This window comes from Erinaceus europaeus, chromosome 1 (assembly GCF_950295315.1).
Source record: "Erinaceus europaeus chromosome 1, mEriEur2.1, whole genome shotgun sequence".
Classification (NCBI taxonomy): domain Eukaryota; kingdom Metazoa; phylum Chordata; class Mammalia; order Eulipotyphla; family Erinaceidae; genus Erinaceus; species Erinaceus europaeus.
In genome coordinates, this window is record NC_080162.1 from 200,818,062 (window position 1) to 200,834,825 (window position 16,764).

At 43.4% G+C, this 16,764-nt stretch overlaps 1 protein-coding gene and 1 non-coding gene across 2 annotated transcripts; both read left to right on the plus strand.

The window, feature by feature from the left end:
• Positions 1-5,769: 5,769 nt before the first annotated feature.
• Positions 5,770-8,557, plus strand: LOC103112473 (protein tyrosine phosphatase domain-containing protein 1-like). Its single transcript, XM_016187587.2, has one exon. The coding sequence runs from the start codon at positions 6,197-6,199 to the stop codon at positions 8,267-8,269; it is 2,073 nt and encodes a 690-aa protein (XP_016043073.2). The 5' UTR covers positions 5,770-6,196; the 3' UTR covers positions 8,270-8,557.
• Positions 8,558-11,229: 2,672 nt separating this feature from the next.
• TRNAK-CUU (transfer RNA lysine (anticodon CUU)) lies at positions 11,230-11,302 on the plus strand. The gene has a single exon. It is a non-coding gene; the product is annotated as a tRNA-Lys (tRNA).
• Positions 11,303-16,764: the final 5,462 nt, after the last annotated feature.

The window sequence follows — 16,764 nt, forward strand, 5'->3', positions numbered from 1 at the left end:
TCAAGGATCATTGGTGGGGTCATCTGCCCAGGGAAGTCCCATTGGCATCATGGTAACATCTGGACTCTGGTGGCTGTAAAGATAGTTAACATATAAAGCCAAACAGGTTGTTGACTAATAATGAACCTAAAGACTGGAATAGTGCAGATGAAGAGGTGGTGGTGGGGGTTCTCTGTTCTTTAGATACCTAATAGGCCCATTTTAGTTATATTCCAAAGGACCCATGACTGTACTAGTCCCTCCCCCCCCGAAATCTGTTATGCAGGTGGATCTAAGTTATTGTCTAGTGAGATGATGTCATCATGGCTGTGAAAAGGACCAGAAAGCTGGATATGGGAATAGAGTAGCTCCCAAATATGGGAAAGATGTATAAATATTGTTGACAGTAAACCTCATCGATTTGATGTGATCTGGAGCCCATATTCAGCTTAGGAGCCTATGTGACCTCTGCATACCTGTAGATCTGCCCTCACATTCTGTTGTCATGAGTAGGAGTGTTCCAAGCTGCCCCAGTATCAACCCATCTTCCTCAGGTGTAGCATAGAGTATGTTGTCCATCCTCCCTTCAGAGGATGGAACATTCTACACCATTGTTGATCCAAGTTGAGGGCAAAAGCCCACAAAGGGGTCTATTTTGTTGTTCCTGATAGAGATGACTGGTAATATTGGGGGGAGGGATTTATTTGAGGTCTAGGCCCATCATGTCTGTTTGGGAATCTCAGGACTCCCTGACTAGGGCCCCAGCTGATGGGGTGGCCTGATAGTGACTAAAGAGTCATTGTTAAAGTTTGCCAGTCTCTTGCCCTTATTCAGCTTTTGCAGACCTTGCTTTGGTAAGGTTAGCTTTGGAGTGAGTGAGAGAACTGTAATAGGAAGTAGGTGAGTAGGGTATCTAAGTCTGAGTAGACACTATTTCATTATGAACTTCATACTGACTCACTGCAGACTATTGTGTACTTTTGCTTTCAGATATATACTTTGCCCTAATTTATGGTTACATGTGAACATATGCTCTATCTCACAGGACCTGGTCTATATCTAGGTTTTGGGACTTTGTTAGGAAGTGAACCAGCATTGTGCTACTTCGAGTCTGTCTGTGTCTGTTTCCTCAGTTGCAAAATGAGGCTGATGGCAATAGACTCCACCAAATTGCTCTAGGAACTAGATCTTGCACATAGAGTCCCTGGCAGAGAATCTGGTGTTTGCACGCCTTGTCCTTCTTTCCAGGCTCCTCGACACTAATGTTCCTGTAACAGAACTACTGTGTACTTTCTAAGAAGTGTTTATGCTCCCCTTCCACTATGCTGGGACATCAGTGTGCCCTAGGATTCCCCCACATGGCACTAACAGTGGATTCTCCCACATGCACTAACAAGTTTTCTTGACTGAAAATTTGAAATTATATTTTGATATCTTGTGTATTTGTCCTCTGCCTCCTTTAAGATCATTAACTATCGATTGTCTTTTTGAACCCTAAGACAGCAGGAACCTCACATCTCCACTATAGAGCCCCTACTTCCCCCAGTCCTGGAACCCTTGCATAGGGCCCACTTTCCCGTATACGTCTCCCAATCCATACCAAATAATATTGCATCCACCGATCACAACCTAACCAACGCAACGATTGCCACCTCAACATGCTTCACCTCAGACTGTGTCCAGAGACTTCACGTGTGGAATGACAACCCTTCAGCTTCATTACTTGGGTGAGACCTTTCCTTTTATAGTACACTCTAATTTCATCTCAGGTGGTTCACCTTCTAACAAAGTCCCATAACCTAGATATACACCAGTTTCTGTGAGAGAGAGCTTATGTTCACACGTATCCATAAACTACTGCAAAATATATACCTGAAAGCAGAAGTACACTAGAGTTTGCAGTGAGTACCTCCCTAACACTTCCTCTTCACTATTCCAAGCTTGGGATCCATGATTGCTCAACAATTTGTTTGGCTTCGTATGTTAACTCTCTTTTCAATCACCAGGTTCCAGATGCCACCAGGATGCTGGCCAGGCTTCCCTGGATTGAAGACCCCGCCAATGTGTCCTGGAGCTCAGCTTTCCCAGAGACACACCTTACTAGGGAAAGAGAGAGGCAGACTGGGAGTATGGACCGACCAGTCAACGCCCATGTTCAGCGGGGAAGCAATTACAGAAGCCAGATCTTCTACCTTCTGCAACCCTCAATGACCCTGGGTCCATGCTCCCAGAGGGCTAGAGAATGGGAAAGCTATCATGGGAGGGGGTGGGTTAAGGAGATTGGGTGGTGGTAATTGTGTGGAGTTGTACCCCTCCTACCTTATGGTTTTGTTCATTAATCCTTTCTTAAATAAAAAATTAAAATAAATAAATAAATAAATAAAATAAATATTAAAAATAATAATAATAATAATTACTGACAAGCTTGTAGGATAAAAGGGGTACAATTCTATACAATTCCCACTACCAGAGTTCCATATCCCATCCCCTCCATTGGAAGCTTTCCTATTATTTATTCCTCTCAGAGAATAGACTCAGGATCATTATAGGGTACAGAAGGTGGGAAGTCTGGTTTCTGTAATTGCTTCTCCACAAAACATAGGCATTGGTGGGTGTATCTATACCCTCGACCTGTGTCCATCTTTTCCTAGGGGTGTAGGGCTCCTGAGAGGCAGGATTCTAGGACACACTGGTGAGGTCGTCTGCCCAGGGAATTCAGGTTGGCATCATGGTAGCATCTACGACTTGGTGACTGAAAATCATTAAGTTACAGAGCAGAACAAATGCTCTTTGTGATCTTCTATCAAGAGAAAAAGGAAATTACTACTAGGAATGGTGGAGTAATGCAGGCCACCCATAATAACCCTGGTGGCATAAAAAAAATCACGTCTTCACAAACAACTTAAGATTCATGCAATATTTTTCTCCATCTCCCCACCCCCAGTCCAAATGCAGGAGCTTATTTTCAGTCCCCTTCTCCTGAGCAGATGGCACCATTATTGGAAGTCTTCCTGGGCCCATTCTTCATTCTTCACATTCTACACACACGCGCGCACACACACACACACACACACACACACACGCAGCATGTCTCTTCTGTGCATCTGTCACCCTTGTTCTACATGAAAAACAATATTCTCTACTGTATTGAGATTGTAATTGTATTTCTCCATCCTCTACAGAAATCACTGCATTCTAAAGGCTACTGAGTCCTGAAATCCTGTCCTCCTCACTTCAGCTGAGTGCTTGATAGCATCACATGAATATTAGAGATACTTGGCATTGTCCACATTTCCAGTGGAACTCACAACCTCTGCCCTGTAATTTAGTGTTTATTCTGATCTTCCCTGGCTTACTAGGTTCTTTGAAGAGTCACTGAAAGAAGTCACTGAAGAGTCACTGAGGCAGGGGGTCAAAATCAAATATATATTTTTAAGTTTTTATTTATAAAATGGAAATACTGACAAGACCATAGGCTAAGAGGGGTACAATTCCACACAATTCCCTCCACCGGAACTCCATATCCCACCACCTCCACTGAAAGCTTTCCTAGTCTTTTTCCTTCTGGGAGTATGGACCCAGAGTCATTGTGGGATGCAGAAGGTGGAATTTCTGGCTTCTGTAATTGTTACCCCACTGAACATGGGCATTAACAGATAGATCCATACTCCCAGCCTGCCTTTCTCTTTCCCTATCAAGGCAGGGTTGTGGGGGAATGAGAGCTCCAGGACACATTGGTGGGGTTGTCTGTCCAGGGAAGTCTGGTTGGCATCATGGTATCATCTGGAACCTGGTGGCTGAAAAGAGAGTTAACATATAAGGCCAAACAAATTCTTGACTAATCATGAACCTAAAGGTTAGAATAGTGCAGATGAAGAGCTGGGGGGGGGGGTGTCTCCGTTCTGTAGATAGCTAGTAGGCCTATTTTAGTTATATTCCAAAGGTCCTGTGGCTATACTAGTTTTTTTTTCTCTTCTTTTATCCCCCGCTGAGCCTGTAATATGATATGCAGGTGGATCCAAGTTATTGTCTAGGGATGATGTGTCCATCTTTATTCCAGCATCACACTGGTTTTTATTTTTAATTTCTATATTAGGGGACTAATGGTTTACAGTTGACTGTGAAATACAATACTTTGTACACACATCACATTTGGCAGTTTTCCACATTGTTAACGATTCAATCAATTCCCTCTAGTGCATTCTTCTTCTATTATTTGCCACTTGTTTGGATTCTAGTTTCCATGAATGTCTCCTCTAGGTGGTCACATTTATACTTATATGATTACATATGTAGCAAGGGCAATGGAAGAACATACAGAGGACTGTGCAGACAAAATAACTATTTTCTCCAAAGATATGTTGTGGCTATATTTCCAGAGTACAGAGAGAACATAACATTTATATTTAGGAAATACCCCTCAAATGAACACAGATTCTTTTGAGTTGAAGTATAAATAAGAGTAAGAATTTAGGGACCAAATGGTGATGCATCTGGTTAAGTGCACATGTTATAGTGTGCAATGACCCAGGGTCAAGCCCCTGGTCCCCAACTGCAGAGAAAGCTTCATGGTTGCTGAGTCAGCCATAGGTGTCTTTGTTTCTTTCTCTCTCTACCTCCCCTTCTCCTCTCAGTTTCTCTCTTTCTTTTTTTTTAAATTTTTATTTATAAAAGGAACAATTTCTCTATTTCTTTTTGAATTGGTTTTTCTTTTTCTTTTTTTTCATTTTTTCTGAATTTATAAAAAGGAAGTGTTAACAAAACCATAGGATAAGGGGGTACAACTTCGCACAATTCCCACCACCAAAGCTCCGTATCCCCTCCCTTCCCCTGATAGCTTTCCTATTCTTTAACCCTCTGGGAGCATGGACCCAAGGTCACTGTGAGATGCAGAAGGTGGAAGATCTGGCTTCTGTAATTGCCTCCCTGCTGGACATGGGCATTGACAGGTTGGTCCATACTCCCAGCCTGCCTCTCTCTCTCCCTAGTAGGACAGGGCTCTGGGGAAGCAGGGCTCCAGGACATATTGGTGGGGTTGTCTGTCCAGGGACGTCTGGTTGGCATCATGGTAGCATCTGGAACCTGGTGGCTGAAAAGAAAGTTAACATATAAAGCAAAACAGAGACTTCCCAACTCTTCCTCTGCACTATTCCAACCTTCAGGTTCGTGATTAGTTTCTCTATTTCTATCCAACAATGATAATAATAAAAATAAGAGAGTAAGAACATAAGGAAAAGAAGAGAAATAAGTTTAGAGATATACAACAGGAAACAGGGGAATCGGGCAGTTGTAGTGCAGCAAGCTAAATGCATGAGGGGCAAAGCGTAAGGACCAGTGGAAGGATCCCAGTTCAAGCCCCTGGCTCCCCACCTGCAGGGGAGTTACCTCAGAAGGAGTGAAGCAGGTCTGCAGGTGTCTATGTTTCTCTCCCCCTCTCTGTCTTCCCCTCCTCTTTCCATTTCTCTCTGTCCTATCTGACAACAATAGTAAGTACAACAGTAAAACAATAAATTTAAATTTAAAAAGTTAAAAAAACAAATCAAAACAGGAAACGGGGCAGCAAGCAGTGCCACATCTGGCTAAGTGCACACAAGTCCAGGTTCAAGCCCCTGATCCCCACTTGCAGGGGGCAAGCTGCACAGTGGTAAAGCAGGGCTGGGATCATCTTTGTCTCTTTCTTTCTATCTTCCCTTCCCTTCTCAATTTATCTCTCTCTATATATCCAATAAATAAATGAATAGATAAATAACGGCTTAAAAAATCAAAAGGAGAGCGCCAGCGGCGGTGAGGGGTGCGCAGTAGTGGGATGGGGCGCCCGGGCGAGCGATGGCAAGATCGCTGGAGTGGACACGGGATCGGAGCCGGGAGGCGGCTGTACAAGTCACGGGGTTCTAGTGGCGGGCCTCCCCGAGCCTCTTAGGGGCTGGAGTCGGGTCGGAGACTGCGCCACGGCCGCCCAGGACCTGACCTCAGGGTTATCGCTGGAGCTCTGGGCCTGCATAACCCCACCACTCCCAGCAGCCCCCGCAACGCTGCTTTACTGCTCATGAAACCTCCTCCCTGCAGGAACCCGACATGGTGACCAGAGGCTCTACCCTGGGTTCTCCTGCTTGGTGACATGTGACCTCCACTAGGAATCTCAGGACGTCCGGCACCAAAATACACAAAATTAGGAGAACGTTTACAACATGTCATTCCTGGACACATAGCCTGCTCCATGGCGTGTGGTGGCAAAGCATGCAAGTATGAAAACCCAGCTCGCTGGAGTGAGCAGGAGCAAGCCATAAGAGGGGTCTACTCGTCCTGGGTGACTGAGAATATCCTGGCCATGGCACGCCCGTCTACTGAGCTTCTGGAAAAGTACTGCATCATTGACCAGTTCCAAACCCATGGTATAAAAACAGTGATCAACCTGCAGCGCCAGGGTGAACACGCCAGCTGTGGGAACCCTCTGGAACAAGAAAGTGGCTTCACATACCTCCCCGAGGCTTTCATGGAGGCCGGCATTTATTTTTACAATTTCGGATGGAAGGATTATGGTGTGGTGTCCCTCACTACCATCTTAGATATGGTGAAGGTGATGACATTTGCCTTACAAGAAGGAAAAGTAGCCATCCATTGTCACGCAGGGTTTGGTCGAACAGGTGTCTTAATCGCATGTTATCTGGTCTTTGCAACAAGAATGACTGCTGACCAATTGATCATATTTGTGCGAGCAAAGCGACCCAACTCCATAAAGACTAGAGGACAACTACTGTGTGTGCGGGAATTCACTCAGTTTCTGATTCCTCTCCACAACATATTCGCCTGCTGCGACCCCAAAGCGCACGCCGTCACCTTAGCACAGTACCTCATCCGCCAGCGCCACCTGCTTCATGGTTACCAGGCGCGACTTCTGAAACACGTGCCAAAGATCATCCACATGGTTTGCAAACTACTCTTGGACTTAGCCGAGAACAGGCCGGTGGTGAGGGAAGAGGTGCCCAGCGTGCCTGGTCTGTCTGCAGAAATTGAAAAGACGGTGTCTGAGGTGGTGACGATGCAGCTCGATAAGGAGCTGCTGCGGCACAACAGTGACGTGTCCTGCACCCCTTCTGTGGCGGCCCCCGACTTTGAGACTCAGGACATGGTCCTTCCCCACGAGCAAGAGTTTGACCCCCTCTGGAAGAGGCGGAATGCTGAGTGCCTTCAGCCCCTCACTTGTCTGAAAAGGCAGCTCAGCTACAGTGACTCAGATCTAAAGAGGGCCGAGTGGCTTCTGGAACAAGGGGGGACTCCCTGGATGGTGCCTGCCCAGGCCATGCCTTGCCAGCACTCCGAGCAGCAGATGCCTCTAAGCCACTGTCACACCCCACAGTCACCACGGGTAGACTTAAGTAAAGAAATACTGTGCCGGAATACATTTTCTTTCTGGAACCAGACAAAATGTGGAGGTCTAGCAGGACTCAAAGAGGATGGGTCACCAGTCTCAACAAAGAATCTTTCAAAAGAAGTCCAGCAAAGTAGAACCTTCTCTTCAGGAGTTTATAATCCTGGGGAGCCAGCTTCTCCCAACTTTGCAAATCTCCATAAGGAGCAAGACTGTTCTGACCACCAAGCACTCCCTGATCAGGGTGAAGCCCATGGTGGTGGTACTCAGGGCTTGGTCTCAGAGGATGGTGACCTGATGGGTTGTGATCATGGTACCAAAGCCCAGTTCTCCATTGTACCTGAAACTGATGACAGCAAAGATGTATCTCAAGTCACTCCACACACTGTTTTGCTGTCTGAACTGAGTGTGGAAGCAAGGAGAGTACTGGTAGCCAAAGCCCTGGCAAATTTAAATGAGTTTGCAGAAGAGGAGGAAATGAAAAGGAAGGTAGAAATGTGGCAGAAAGAACTAAATTCGCAAGATGGAGCTTGGGAAAGGATATGTGGCGAAAGAGACCCTTTCACCCTGTGCAGTTTGATGTGGTCTTGGGTGGAGCAGCTGAAGGAGCCTGTGATAACCAGAGAGGACGTGGACATGCTGGTTGATAGCCACTCAGATACCGCAGAAGCACTGTTCTTATTGGAGAAGGGCCAGCATCAGACTATTCTGTGTGTGTTGCATTGCATAGTGAGCCTGCAAACCCTGCCTGCGAACCTGGAGGAGGCTGTCCTCGTCCACACCATCAAAGCTTTCACCAAGGTTAATTTTGATTCTGAAAATGGACCAATAGTTTACAACACCCTGAAGAAAATATTTAAGCACACACTGAAAGAGAAAAGAAAAATGGCACAGGATGGCCCTCAGCCTGGTGTTTTGTAAAGCTAAGCTGTCTCTCCATAGTGAATATCCAGACCTTCTGAAAGTCAAGCCAGGCTCCTGTGCATAGGTGAACAAGTTCAGGTGTGGGGCTACTTCATCCTGCAACACTTTGTTGCAGACGCTCTTGGTTTATGCTAAAAAATGCTCGTTCCTCTTTGGAGTAATTATTTATTTTAAATAACATTCATATGCTTTTTGTTGTTGTTGTTGTTGAAAATTGCCATAATTTGAGTGCCACTTTCTTTTATTTATGTAACTAAAGATTATATATTATTAACATTTTAAGTATATGGTAGTTACATCCTTATTATCATTATTTATTTATTTTTTGTAAACGTCAAATAGTGGTTGATGGAACTCTTCCTAGAGTCTTTACCAAATAGAACATTTTATAGTGAAACCTCAAAAAAAAATTAAAAGGAAAATAAAAAAAGAAAATATCTTACAAGGATGAACATGGCCTGTAATAGGAATGTGAGAAGAGAGAGTGGCCCAGACAAGGCAGGAAAGAAATGCACCAGAGCCCTGATGCTTGGGAGGCAGAATGTAGCCTTTGATGTTTATTCTAAGAGTGACTGAAAACCATCATAGCTTTCAATCAGGGGAATAACAAATGAGGCTTTGTTTTTGTTTTTTGTTAGTGATTCAATAGAAAATTTGAAAGTTTATGAACCAGAGTCTGAAAAAAATACATTTTAAGATCAAAACATAGAACTCTTTAGAAGGCAAACAAAAAAGTAAGGAAAAAAGAGAAAATGATTGGCCAATGGGGAAAGGAGAAATGTCTCTCAAAGCACTTCCTCCTCATCCCCAGTGGGGGTGGGAAGGGCAGAGGTTATTTCCTCAAATCGTTTCTAAAATCCAGTCTCCCTCATTAGTGCCATCTTGCTTTTCCTTATAGACCCCAGGTCTTCAGAGTCTATCATATGATCAAAGGTTCCCTATGCCAAGCTTGGGCATGCCTCCATTTTCCTGCAGGATATGCAAAATGAATCAACCTAGGCTTCTCTTCTTAAGTAGCAGATAGTAATCAGAGTTCTTTTTTTAAAGACAAGTGCTTAAAGGTCAAATTATTATTCCTTTCTTACCACTAACAGGTGTAAATTAACATCTCTCTTTTTTAAACAGTAATAGATGCAAATAAATGTTTCTAACACTAGTGTATGCTAACTAGAATTTCCTAACATTAGTGTTTCATCTCCTCTTGCTTGGTTACAATCCCCAACTCCTTTCTGTTATTCTTATTCTTAAGGATATGTAAACTACCTGTCTAGCCTGGTTCTTAGGACAGCACTTAGGAAAAAAGAAATCTTACTTTTGGGGAAAAATTTAGACAATTGTTCGAAAGTATGGTCAACATTGCAGAACACTGAACTTTAGTAAGACATATACAGAATCAGTCATCATCATCATTATTATTTTAGCAATTTGTTATTTGCACACTGGGAAAATCAAGCAAGTCTATTCTTTTCTTAAGAGAAAAAAAATAGTTTAGGGGATAAGACAGTGGTGCTTCCCATTTGGTGCACATAGTACCATGCTCAAGGATCCTGGTTCAAGCCCCCACCTCTCCCCACTGTGGCGGGAATGCTTTATAAGCAGAGAAGCAGGTCTGCAGATGTCTATCTTTCTTTCACCTTCTCTGTCTCCCATTCCCCTCAGTTTCTCTCTGTCTTATTGAATAAAAATGTGATGAGAAAAAAAGAAATGCTACCAGGAGTAGGTGGATTTACAGTGTCAATGCAGGCCCCAGGTCCCAGTTACTGGAGGCAAAAAAGAGAAAAAAATGCAAATTTTTCTCTGCTACACAAAGTAACTAAAAGAAGTACTTCAAGTCAATTTACTGGACTAATCCAGCAGGTTGCTGGGCTCTCTTGGATGTGGTTCCCAGTCTTCATGAGTGGCTCTATTATAAATCTTTTACAAATCTGTGATTTGGAGGTACTATTCACAACTATACATGGTGTAAGTCACTACATAAAGTCATCGGAGTTCTCACAAAGTGCAAAAGTCGAGCTACCATTTATTTTTACAAATATATTTTTTAAATTATTTGTTTAGGCATCTATAACCCATATGTGAGTGAATCCATGTAGGAGTTGACCTATCTCTTACTTCACTTAACATAATCATGAGGTCTTTTTTTTTTTTTTTGCCTTGGTCACACCCATGACTCCAGAGCATTTAGATGTGCTCTGGCTTCCTTATCCAGTAATATTTGGGCTTTTGGAACAAATGGAGGCTGAGTTGCCCTAGTTTGCAGCAGACCAGAAGCACGCCCCAGCTCATGACTTTGTGACGTTGCTGTATCAATACTGGTGACCCTTTGACCTGTAGGAGGTCTAATTCTGAAGTATGTGTTCCTTTGTATTTTGGGATTAGATTTTTGTCATCTCCCATTGGAACCAAGTTATTAGCCTGTTAGGTTCGGTAATCCAAGAAATTCACCAAGAGACCAGGGTGATGTAAAGACAAAGAGCTTTATATACTAGCCCAGGGTAAGGGTTAGGGCCAAGGCAGCACAGCTGTATTGGGTGCTCGACCCCCTATCTAAGTCTTACTAGGGTTTATGTTGGTATGCTTCTAATTCTGCTTCTAAAAACCCCTTCTGTTTCATTTGGTTTAATCCCCCCTGCTTAACACTGTATTCTATTTACATAACCACTGCATGGCATTGGTTTAATCCCCACTGGTTCATGATGTCTTTTTGCTCTGCCCCCTCTCCTTGTCACACCCTGATTTTCACCAGTCACTTTTCTATCCACCCTCTCTACATCACATCCTGTTCACACCCTACTTGGAAAGTATATATAAGGACAACATTGTTCATTTTAGTTTAGTTTTAGTTTAGCTCGGCTTAGATTGTGCTGTGTCCTACGTGAATAAAGAGATACTACCTACAGCCCAACCATGAGTCCCGTGTCATCTGTCTCTGCCCGTGAAGCCAGCCTGACATAATTGCCTGGCTAGCTCAGTCGGTAGAGCATGAGACTCTTAATCTCAGGGTCGTGGGTTTGAGCCCCACGTTGGGCGCCAGATGTTGTTGAGCGGGCCGCGGAGAAGAGAAAGAGGAGGTCCGGAGTGAAGAGGAAACACAAATCTTTATTTGCGCTGGCACCTCAGAGTTGGGTGCTAGAGAAACAGGTTGGGCCACGTGGAGGTAGCGAAAATGGCTGCCTCACACAGTAATCTTTCCTGCGTCTGAACACTGAAGTGAAGCGCTGGCAAGAGAACGAGGTGCGGAAGAAGAAGGGCTTTTATAGGAGAAGCTTTTGCGAGAATGGGAAGGGGGAGGAGTAACCATAGCACTCCAGGATAGGATAATAACTCTCATGAGAATGGGAGGGGGGAGGAGTGACCAAAGCACTCCACATATCACCGGGAAACAGACAATGCCCTGAGGGCACAACATGGGGAAACAGGCACTCCGAGAATGTCCCAACTCTCACTGGAACTAGCAGTAGCCTGAGGGGACAACATGGCAGATGTGACTGCATCTGCACAATTTCCCAGCAGGTTTATATACAATTTAGAATACATGGCTTACATGATAAAGCACATGACAGTGTTACAATTATGGTTATCTATTACATATGTATGGGGGAAGTGAGGGTTCTTTTTACAGCCCTGTGGTTATCTTCTTTTCCTGCCTCCAGAGGTGTCTTCCTTTGTTATGATCCCTCACAGTGCCTCTGGCCAGATATGTCTTCTTTTGTTATGACCTCTCACCTTGCCTCAGGGGTCTGCAATTTGCCTTCAGGTTGCTGGAGTCCAGGCCTACCTACCTTTTAATTACCAATTTACATTTATTAACTCTAGCTCAATTTCAACAAGCCCACCTCTTAGGAGTCTTATGTTTCTTCTTAGATTACTTCCCTACCTTCTCCCTGTTGGAATTCTCTAAATTACCCAAGTGAAAGATTTGCCTTTGGGCCAGGGAGATAGCTTAATGGCTATGCAAAAGCCGTCAAGCCCAAAGCTCAGAGGAGGTCCCATATTCAGTCATTGCCCTCATCATGAACCAGAGCTGATCAGTGCTCTAATAAAGTATTTGTATTAACCATGTTACTGGATAGAACAGAGAGATATTGAGAGAGGAAGGGGAGACAGAGAATGGAAGAGAAAGACAGACACTTGCAGACCTGATTCACCACTTGTGGCTTCCCCCCTGCAGATAGGGATCTGGGGGCTTGAACCAGATCTTTGCACATCATACTATGCTTGCTTAACCAGGTGCATCATGAACTGGCCCTCTCCATCTCTCTGTCCTTTTCTTAACCTCAACAAAACCAGCTAATAAAGTGTAATTAAGAACCCAGAGTCTGGAACTGACTACTGAGGTTACTGTCTCCACCATCAGCATTGTGTTACTTCTTTTTTTTTTTTCCCAGGAGCAGTGGATTTGTAGTGCTGGCATCGAGTCCCAGTGATAACCCTGGAAGCAATAAAATAAATAAATTAATAAATAAGAAAGAAGCCATCTGGAAAGCACAGGCACTTTGTTGCATTACACTTACACACATGGGGCATGGGAGTTAGGCTGCAAGGATATTACAGGAGCACATGGAAAAGATGCACACTATGGGAGGAGTTTGGGTAAGGCAACTGCACCTTGCATTTCTAGCTGGCCAATAGGAGGCTGGCCCAGGTGTGATGTGTGTGTAAGGTTTAAGAGGAGAGGGTTTGCACATAAAGAGACCACATATATGCATATGTATGTATATATATGTATATATAAAGACATATATATATATTATATATATATATATATGTCTTTATTGGGGGATTAATGGTTTATAGTGGACAGTGAAATACAATAGTTTATACATGCATAACATTTCCAGATTATAATACAACCCTCACTAGGTCTTCCTCTGAAGAGGCCTTTCCTTTTGGGAATCTACCCATGCCTTTGGGTACTGTCCCCTGAGCTGAACTAAATCTCCAACTTCACTTCTGTATAATTTCTTTCTCTTTGTTCTTTTTTATTATTAATTTACATATTTATTTATTGGATAGAAATAGAGAGAAATTGAGATGGGAGAGTGATACAGAGAGAAATAGAGAGACATCTGCAGCCTTGCTTCACCACTTGTGAAGCTTTCCCCCTGCAGGTGGGGACCAGGGGTTTGAACCTGGGTCCTTGTGCACTATAATGTGTGCGCTTAGCCAGGTGTGCCACTCCCTGGCCCCACTTCTGTATAATCCCCACCCCCAAGAACTTCATAAAGGAAGACTGGGAAATACATACCTATCATGCAAGTTGTCTTATAATTCTTTCAAGAGACTTAGTGACAAACCCACTAGGGAGAAAACTGGGACAATTCCCAGCTGGCCCTTTCAGTGTCTCCTTCAGTGTCTCTGTGAATGCCTGGTACAGGGAAGAAAACATAGACGTTTGTGTCAGACCCACCAGGGCTGTAGCTTCCTTTCACTGTGATATTTGCCAAGGAACCTAGTCTTGTTGAACTCATCCCTGAAGGCTATTCTTGCCACCCTGAAGTGTTGCTGGGTGAGTTAGATCAGATAACATGCTTGAGCATCAGGCCCAAGAAGGTACTAAATAACTACTATCAGAAGCAAAATAGTGGTAGCATATTGTTTTTCATTTAACACATTTAAAAATGTGAAATGTGAGAATTTTTTTTAAAAAAAATAAGACTGTTAAATTCATCAATGGACCATGAAATGATATTTTCTTAAGGCAACTACTGTATGTAAGTGGCATTAAGTAAAGAAGTTTCCTGAGTGATTATAGGAAGGCTCTTCATTACTCAGAGCTACTCTAAAGAAGCCATCCAAATCAGGCAGGAGTAGAGTGAATCATGGTGCATCTAGGTAATGAAGACAAGCACATTCCATGGTTGGCAGTGAGAAGTAGTATTTTCGCCAAGGAGAAGAATAGCAGGAGATGTTTATTTCAATTATCCTTTTAAAAAAAACATAGTATGAATTTGTTGCTTTTATCACAGCCAGAAAAAAAATCTTAAAAAACTAAAGGCAACAAGTACTGTCATTGTCAGAAAACTCATGTCTGAATGAATATACAGGAGCCAGATTCCAGTGGGTACTTGCTTCGCCTAACTCATTACTAGACAAATTTTAATAATATAGCACTTGAAAGCCAAGGCTCCTTGCTGTTTTTCTGAACCACTGTTATTCAAGTTGTGTTTGCAGTCTCTCTTTTGTGTGTTTGTTTTTGTTTTGAGGGGAGCACCGTTCAGCTCTGGTTTATAGTGGTGTCAGGGATTGAACCTGACACCTTTGGTGCCTCAGGCATGAAAGGCTCTTTGCATTGTCAATGTGCTGTCTCCCCAGCCTGACTCCTTGCTGTTCTAAGTGGGGATGTCTCACTTGAATATCCTATTAGATCCATTCTAAGCACGGGTTCACTGGGAGTAGGGAGGCCTGAATAAGGAACTGGTCAGCTGCCTCTAAGAGGCCCCAACCTGAAGGAAGGCAGTGCCTTCAGGCTTGACTTGAGATGGCACCTGATGCTTAGAGGATGGTGGAGTCTGATGGGGAATGCAAGGGGAGGTGGTTAGTGTCACTGAAGGTGAAGGCCAGTAGGTGAGAAAGAACATGGCAAGTTTATGGAAATGAAAATCCCTTAGGGAGCCAGGTAGTGGTGTACCTGGTTGAGTGCACCTGTTAAAAAGAGCAAAGATCTGGGATCAATCTGTCTCTATCCAATAAATACATAAAGATACTTTAAAAGAATTAAAAAGAAATCCTTCAGTAGCATGTGAATTTTCAGAGTTGAGTCCTCTTAGGGGAGGAGTCAGGCTGCTGGACCTGTGTGTTATAATAACATACCTCTAGTTCCTGGTGTAGGACTTGGAAAGCCTTTCCTGACAAACAGAACTCTTTCTCTCTCTCTCTTTCTTTCTTTCTTTCTTTCTTTCTTTCTTTCTTTCTTTCTTTCTTTCTTCTCTTTCCCTTTCTTTCCTTTCTCTCTTGTTTTCTCCCTTTCTTTCATTCATTCTTTTTTTTTTTTTTTTAAATTCAGCCTGAGTCTCTTTTGACCATTAACTTAAACTAGTGAGGGTCTTGTAGAAAAAAAAAAAAAAAACAGCCTGGTGAGTTAGTTGAGGATTAGAAATTTCTTTTTTAGTTTGTTTGTTTGATTTTCTTTTTTATAATTTTTTATTTATAAAAAGGAAACATTGACAAAATCATAGGATAAGAGGGGTACAACTTCACACAATTCCTACCATCAGAACTTTGTATCCCCTCCCATCCCCTGATAGCATTCCTATTCTTTAAACCTCTGGGAGTATGGACCCAGGGTCATTGTGGGATGCAGAAGGTGGAAGGTCTGGCTTCTGTAATTACTTCCTGGCTGAACATGGGCATTGACAGGTTGATCCATACTCCCAGCCTGTCTTTCTCTTTCCCTAGTGGGGAAGGGCTCTGGGGAAGCAGAGCTCCAAGGCACAATGGTGAAGTTGTCTGTCCAGGGAAGTCTGGTAGCAGAGGATTAGAAATTTCATACACAGGATTCAGGCAGTAGTGCAGCAGGTTAAGCGCATGTGGTGCAAAACGCAAGGACCAATGTAAAGATCTCGGTTGGAGCCCCAGGCTCCCCACCTGCAGGGGAGTCGCTTCACAAGCGTTGAAGCAGGTCTGCAGATGTCTATCTTTCTCTCCCCCTCTCTGTCTTTCCCTCCCCTCTCCATTTCTCTCTGTTCTATCCAACAACAATGACATCAATAATAACTACAACAATAAAACAACAAGGGCAACAAAAGGAAATAAATAGATATTTTTTAAAAAAGAAATTTCATACACATTACCAATGCTTGGACCTGGGCTTCCCCATCTGCGGGGAGGAAGCTTTACAAGCAGTAAAGTAGTGATGCCAGTGTGTCTCTGTGTCTCTCTCTCTTTCCCTTTTGCTTATTTTTCTGTCTCTGTCTAATAAACAGAACATAAAGGAAATAGAAATAATACAAAGAGCAGACTTTCGTCCCCTCCCACTGACTGCTAGGGAGTGGAGGCTGGAATTGAGTTTGACTACTCATTGTCTGTGAATTATTCTATCATTCACACATAGTTGAATCTTGACAAAGTTCCTATGTGACTGGGCTTGGGGAGCTTCTGGGCTGTGGACATAGTGATATGCTGACAGACAGTTGTGACCCGAGAGGCAAGGGAATCCCAGAGTCCTGCATTATCATCTTAGTCAAATATCTCTTTCATAGGCTGTAGCTGGGTGCTATCATTATATAAGCTTCCATGAGGCACTCGTCTGAACTGTCAGAGACCTACTGAGTTATCACTTGAGTCTCATGGGAATCCCTGATAGTCATCCGGGATGAACTATGGACAGTTGGGAACTCCATGTGTGGCTTATAGGCTTGAAAGCTTAGTATCAGGCTGAGAGTTTAGTCTATAACAGGTATACTAAAACTGGGTAGTGAGTTCAATTCAGAACTAAGATGAACTGCTGGATACCCAGTTCATGCCAGAGAATAAGTTTTTAGCTATGGAAA